Below are 6,004 nucleotides of genomic sequence, written 5' to 3'. Positions count from 1 at the left end.
TTATATATATATTGTTTAGAAACCCAGATAGATTACAGGGGTTTTGTGTGCACTAATATAGTAAGTTGGCGAGACTTAGCACATATGACACACGAGCACAAAATCTCATAACATTGTAAGTACTCGAAATCTTTGTTTTTCAAGGTATTTTTGATTTATTCTTCATGTTTTAATAAAAAGAACTAAACGTTATGCATTTGTGACTATACAGTATTTATTGGTTGGTGAATAAGTTTATTAAATGGGAAATACTATCTTTGAATGCCTATATGGTATATCACTAAATTCCAAACATTCCAGTAGGATGACCAATACTCAAACACTCGTGATATTTATTGAATTGGCTCTGAACCATATAATAAGCATTTTGATGGATTGAAAGTGCAATCTTATTACTCTGGCGAATTCTTATTGTAAACACTATAAGATGCATAAGTTGCTACATTCCAAGTCGTGTTCTCATAGTAGGGGCTAGGTTGACTTATTTCTTCGTGCATGTTTTGCTGCTCTCTAGAGTATCGTATTATGGTGTCATATAAACAGTCTAATGACACAAGTAGTGATTTTTTGCTTTATTTTCAACAGATCTATACTTCAGCCATTGACAGTAGAATAAGCACAGACTCTAAATGTGAAAGGTTTAGCAGTTCAAACACTCAAGAGAAGTACTTTGGAACTTTGTGACGAATAATGAAAAGAAAAAAGGCACAGCTGCTCATTTTATCTCTAATTTTACAACTGTTCAGTATACTTTAATGATTTCTCTACTGGGTGAAGAATCAAATATATTGTTAGGATAGAGGTGCTAATAGATAAAATATACAGTTTTACTGAAAAAAAAAGTTTTATATTTATTTAGGAGGTCTTGGAAGTTACCTAAATGAAATCTGAGATTTTTGAGATGAATAAAAGTATTTTTAATCTAAATTTAAAATTTTAATGTTTACTAAAAGTCTGCCAAATTTTGTGAGGATACACATACTGTATTAAAAGTTATAGTATGTATACTATAACAACTACATAGTGATTACGTGATTGGTCAAATCGATCGACCCATGTTGAGAGAGTTAATAAAAATGTATTTCAATTGGAATTCCAAAAAGAACCAGCAAAATTCTATACCTTATTAAATGTACTTTAGCTTAATTGTGAAGTACAGAAGCAGCATGACCAAAATTATGCTCAGGACTTTGTAATAAGATTTATTGATTACTTAAATTGTTATATTTTTATCATTTCAAAGTTATAGTGCTTTTATGTAATGTGACAAAGATATTCGAATACTTCTATGCCAACTTATATAAATAAAGCAATTAAAAACAGGTTTTTATATCTTCCATAAAGAAAGCAGCCAGCCTAATGACTAGTCAAAAAAAAGAAGTAATTGAAATGGGTATCTGATCATAAGATAAGCTACTTTTTGTAGCATTTAGGTCATTCTGTAGTAGCTAAACAAAAAAAAAATACACAGTACCTGACTTTACCATCAGAACATGCGGTGGACACCAGGTAGGGTGCAAAACAGGCTGGGTATATGTTTGAAGAACTCAGATGACCTACAGCTGGAGCAGCATGAACAATGTCAACATCTTCTGGCAAAGGAAGTACTTCAGTGCATACCTACAAAACAATGTTCTTGTTACACAGAAATTCAGTCATTGTATTTTGAAAAATTAACAATTTTAAAAAAAAAACACTTACTACAGTCATTTTGCTTGATTTTGCTAAGATCTACATCTTGATCCACTCTCTCAACTTCATTTCCTTTATTTATTTCCACTGCAACTCCTCATCTCATGAAACCTTGCACAAATATATCATGTAGTTGCAAACCCTTTTTTTGGCAGCTTGTCTTAATCCCAAGTCTTTACCTGAATTAGTCATACATCTGGCTAAATCATTACCATCTGAGATCCCACTTTCTCAGCAACCACAATGATGTAGAGGTGACAGAAATTGATTAACAGTGAAGCATACAACCTACTGTTAGCAATATGACAACATAGCAGTAAGTATAGAGATTTACTTTATATGACAATATGACAACATACCAGGTAGTCTAGAGATCCAGTTTATATGACAATATGACAGCGTACCAGGTAGTCTGTAGACCCACTTTATACGACAATATGACAACATATCAAGTAGTATAGAGACCCCCATTCATACGACAATATGACAACATACCAGGTAGTCTAGAGACCCACTTTATACGACAATATGACAACATATCAAGTAGTATAGAGACCCACTTTATACGACAATTTGACAACATACCAAGTACTCTAGAGACCCACTTTATATGACAATATGACAAGGGAACATGACATAATTGTATCATGGACAAACCCTACCATATATATATTTCTGCAGTAGGTTCTTAAAGTGTCAAACATGAACAACTAAGTGAAAAGAGCTTTTGAATCCTACTCTTGAGGACTGCAAATGATAAATGATGAAATATAGAGTACTAGTAAACTTTTAGAATGCTACTGCTGTTCAGATAACCACACCAAAAAATGACATTCTACAAATGTATGTAGTTTGAATGTTAGACCCTACCATCAAGAAAAGCACACTTGGTGAACTATAGAAAGTAAAATTTGTATAATAGAATGGACATATGGAAACAGCCCCTTTCAATCAAAAGATATGGTACCCATTCCAAGATAATATGGATCAAAGACACGAAACCAGGTTAGAGGAAACAATTGAAATTGGTGGCAAAAGCATCAATCATAAGGAAACATGAAGATGAATGAATAGATCATTCAGTGAGTAAAATTAATTCTAGAAGAAGTCATAGGTTAGTCAGTCCCTGAAACATGATACATCCTCAAGCTTATTCAAAGAGCAGACTTGCTGTTTTCAAGCAAAGAATATGAGAATGATGCCCCTCTTTTAATGAGATAGAATACAATTGTGGTTGTCTTAGTGAACTATTATTACCTTTATCAGAACAAAAGACTGAAATATGAGCATGTCTTGAGAATTGTCCACATCTTGATGTAGATATATGCCTCCAACTGGGCTGGAAATGCACTGAATCTGATGTTCTTGTAACTGAGCTCCCCATGCATTGTAAAAAGGGCCTGTGAACAGCTGTGAAATGTCAGCAGTACCTGTAAAACACCCTAAGTTGTGTGCTTGTTGAAGATCTTAGTGGGATGTAAGGGGTAAAGTACTTACTCAAGACAAAACCCTCCATTCTCACAAGACAGGGTTTAGCCTGAAAATAAAATTGCTTAGGACCTCAAGATGAATGAAATACTGAGAAGAGTGAAGGTGTTATTTTGACATTTTTTCAATCATAAAAATCTTCTGAATGTCCCACATGGTCTCAATGAAAAACAATATCAGAAGAATAAGAATTAAAAAAACAAGCTAAAGACATCGGCCTCTCTCACTTTAAAATTACAATCAGAAAGCAATAAGAAATTGATTGTAACAGTTAAATTACTAGGAGGAAAAGGACAATCTCTTCACAGAGGCAGCATATAGATTGAAACAAAAGTGGATTACTTGAAGTACAACAGAAAATGTAACCATATACAGTAACGATTAAGTCAGGTTGAGGCCTAATATATGTAGGGATTTGTGATTGGATAAAACATTTTCTAATAGAGGACATACAAGAACATGATGTGTGCAAGTGAGGTTACAAAATGTTAGAAATTTCAGTGGACATTAGTAGAAAAGCAAAGAAATCAGTAGGTAAAAGGAAGTTAACATTTAAATCTCAGCAAAAGAAAAGGGAAGTGCTGTAATAAAAGTAGTGGGAAAGTATCACATTTAAATAATTGTTCAATATCTTATCATTCAATTAATTTAAAAACACAATAGTTTACCCCTTATATTAAATTAATCAATATGTCTTTGTTCCCAATTTTACTCACAAATATCAGTTTTATGAAGTTCTTTTATGAAACCAAAATGTCTTATCACAGAGTATATTGAAATAGATTTCTTCATATCAATTATGAGAAAATTTCTCAAAATATATATTATTACTAAATTTCAATATGAATTCTCAACTTTTTGTATATTCAGTAAAGATATATCTTTGAGCTTAAATCAACAACAGTAGTCGATAAGTTAATGAAAAACATAATAACATACAGTTTCAAGTCTGCAAGGTGGCAAATGCCTCCCAAAACAAAAAGTTGCTTGTGATTAAACAATATAAAAAACAAAAAACTAATTTCATTCTATACCAACAAGGTTAAATAAGAAAAAAAAAGAAAAAATCAGTCATTGTAATGTAAGGTACGTTAATACTTTATAAAGCTTAAAGCAATTGCAAACCTTTTTTGTTGTAATTCTCAAAGGCTGTGCCTGAGGTGATGAAAAACTACTACCACCTGTAGGCTCTGGTGTGTTACTTCTTGATGACCGGTTGGAATGATCACTGTCTTGAACAAGGTCACTATCGGGTACATAAGTGAAGTTTTGTCCCCCACCTAAACAATAATACACAAATATATAAAAAAACAAATAATAAATCAAGATCATTATATTTAAATATGGTTCTTATATTGTATTCTAGTAGTCAATTTGTTTAAGTTATAACCAGCACAAATAATCTACATACACTGTTTTCTATTCAATTCAATCTATCTCAGCAAAACTCTCATAGGTATTCTCTGTCCTACACAATATCAAAAATCATAACCTGTAAACTGAACTTTTCTGCCCTTGTTTTTTTTTTTATTTCAAATACTTGTTTGTTTATTGAACTCTGCACATAGCTACTTGATGGCTATCTGTGCTAGCTAGTCAACACCACCCACTGCCAATTCTTGGGCTGTTCTTTACCAACAAATAACAGGATTGACTATCACATTATAACACCCCCCCACCCCACCCATGACTGAAAGGATGAGCATGTTCAGGGATAGGTTTCAATCCTGCAACCTGCAGATTGCAATTTAAGCACCCTATCCACCATGACTAATTTCAAGTTCCAACTATCAAAACTTATTCTTCGTGGGTACTCAGTATATTTATGCAGCTATACACACAAAAATGTGGAAGGCGGCAGCATCCAATGGAAAGAAAATAAAATTATTTCATATGAAAACTGGTAATGATGCTAAAAAATTGCAGAGGAAAAATATTTTTTTATGATTCTATTTTAACTTTAGTTAATAGTTTTGTTTTAAATACTTAAATATACACATACACAAGTGAATAGAATTAGCATAAATACATCAAGACATATATACAAAAATTGAATGGTGAAAGTTATAATGATAATGCTCTTTAGTCTCTATATGATCTTACTATGTACAAATATTACAGCAATGTTTTGTTATAATCAAAAGTATTTAACTCTGAAAAAACAAATTATATATGTATGTATGTATGTAGGTAGGTATGTGTGTGTGTGTGTGTGTGTATATATAAAAATATTCACATATAGTCAGCTGATACATTGTCTAACCTAACTCAGCATACCTATCAATAAACATTATAATAAACACAAAAAGCTTTAACAATCCAAAAACATTTAATCTATAAAGGCACTAAAATTATAAACAGCATCAGAATTAATTTAAACTTCCTAATATACACATACCTACACATAATCAGCTGATACTACAAAAGAGCTAAAACTACACATCAAAATTATCAAGATATCTGATAATAAGCACAAAAAACTTTTAAATATAAAAATACAATGACTATTATAAATATCTTTAAAATTCTAAAAATTTTATTTATGAAATGCTAATATGCTATTAGGTCATCTTTTTTTTTTTTAGATGAAAAAACCTGGACAATTTATATCAAAATAAAACATTTATTATATGAAATAGCCTCCATTCTTATCGATGATGCTTTTCCATCTTACAATTGGGTTGTTAATGTCCTGATTAAAGAAATCACTTGGCTTTGAAGCAAAAACATGTCAATGTCTTCTTTAACACCTTCCACATTTGCATAAGTTTTCCCATTAAGATGGTGTTGCAGCAAACAAAAAAATGGTAATCAGATGGTGCCA

At 31.6% G+C, this 6,004-nt stretch overlaps 1 protein-coding gene across 9 annotated transcripts in view; it reads right to left on the bottom strand.

The window, feature by feature from the left end:
• Window positions 1–6,004, bottom strand: part of LOC106472611 (dmX-like protein 2) — a 159,902-nt gene that overhangs the window by 103,768 nt on the left and 50,130 nt on the right. For all 9 annotated transcript variants that reach the window (XM_022402034.1, XM_022402049.1, XM_022402060.1 and 6 more), the window contains exons 19-20: window positions 4,306–4,460; window positions 1,475–1,620 (exon numbers count right to left, since the gene is read on the bottom strand). In XM_022402034.1, coding sequence (XP_022257742.1) covers window positions 1,475–1,620; window positions 4,306–4,460 — 301 coding nt within the window. The remainder of the gene's footprint in view (window positions 1–1,474; window positions 1,621–4,305; window positions 4,461–6,004) is intronic.

Source organism: Limulus polyphemus, unplaced genomic scaffold (assembly GCF_000517525.1).
Source record: "Limulus polyphemus unplaced genomic scaffold, Limulus_polyphemus-2.1.2 Scaffold122, whole genome shotgun sequence".
Lineage (NCBI taxonomy): Eukaryota > Metazoa > Arthropoda > Merostomata > Xiphosura > Limulidae > Limulus > Limulus polyphemus.
The sequence above is the reverse complement of the archived record's forward strand: the minus strand, read 5'-3'. Positions and strand labels throughout refer to the sequence as shown.